At 28.3% G+C, this 1,209-nt stretch overlaps 1 protein-coding gene across 1 annotated transcript; it reads right to left on the reverse strand.

Annotated features, from left to right (window-relative positions):
• Nucleotides 1–390: 390 nt before the first annotated feature.
• On the reverse strand, nt 391–901 carry LOC107013980 (mini zinc finger protein 3). Its single transcript, XM_015213855.2, has one exon. The coding sequence runs from the start codon at nt 808–810 to the stop codon at nt 559–561; it is 252 nt and encodes an 83-aa protein (XP_015069341.1). The 5' UTR covers nt 811–901; the 3' UTR covers nt 391–558.
• Nucleotides 902–1,209: the final 308 nt, after the last annotated feature.

Here is a 1,209-nt window from a genome sequence, read left to right on the forward strand (position 1 = left end):
TTGATCACATGTTAATAACTTTAATCATAATATCAATTTTCTTGAATTGTCAAGAATTTTCTCTTCCCTAATTAAAAGACTCTAATTTAGTCAAATGTATGTCCAACTTTGGTACGATTAGAAAATATTTGATTGAAGTTGAAAAAACGGATATGTGACGTTAGACCTGATTAATTTCAACACAAGTAGGTCTTTTATTAAATTATTTCACTTTTAAGTATTTCTCAAACAAGACTTTTATCTTGTGCACTTCCAGATTGAACTATTGAAACATTAAAAATGGAGTACTATTTAACAAGCAAAAAAATAAAATACTTAAAAATAAAATCTTCTGATGAGTAATAATTTTTTATATATATATATATCTTGTTTGAGTTACAAGAAAGATTCTTCTTTTTAGCTAGAATTCATCAATTTTGTACATCAAATTATACACAAAAATATCCAAGCACAAACCACAATGAAATTATAAAACTATAATCAACTTTATCTGATACATAAACTTAAAACTCACCTTTAATTTAATTAATATTTTCTTGGACGAACAAATAATATGATCTAAGAGGACTCAGAAACAACTTCGCCGCCATCAACTTCTCTCCGGTGAAAATTCCGGTGACATCCACACGCTGCACAAGTAAGGGCGGCGGTTCCATCATCTCCGGTTGCCATGAATTCACGGCAGCCGTCGACGGCGTAACCTCCGATATTTGCCGCATGGTTCCTTTGACATTCAACGTATCGTACGTTCCTAATCGTCGATGAGCCACTGCTGATCCTTCTCACCACAACTTGTCTCTTTTTCATCATTTTTTTCTAATTATTAAAAACCCCTAAGAAAAAATGAAATTTATTATGGGGAGATGACTTTATTGAAAATTTTGATCGACTCTCTCTTGTATTTTGAAGTTAAACCTAACCCTAGCATGTTATTATATAGCTAGTAGCCTTGCTACTTCTATTCATCTTTCTTCATGTTATACTAAAAGTTAATTATTATTTTTTTAAATATTACTTTCTCCGTCTCCATTTATAATCGATCTAAAAAAAAAGACATACTATACTCTGAAATGCCAACATTTATGATTTATTTATACTATAATTTTTTTTTAAAAAAATATTCATTCTTAATTATTGTATTTAGTTAAATTAAATTATACAAATTAATACAAAAAAAAATATTTAACAAAACTAAATTTTAAAAAATAA

Source organism: Solanum pennellii, chromosome 3 (genome assembly GCF_001406875.1).
Source record: "Solanum pennellii chromosome 3, SPENNV200".
In the NCBI taxonomy this organism is placed as follows: Eukaryota; Viridiplantae; Streptophyta; class Magnoliopsida; order Solanales; family Solanaceae; genus Solanum; species Solanum pennellii.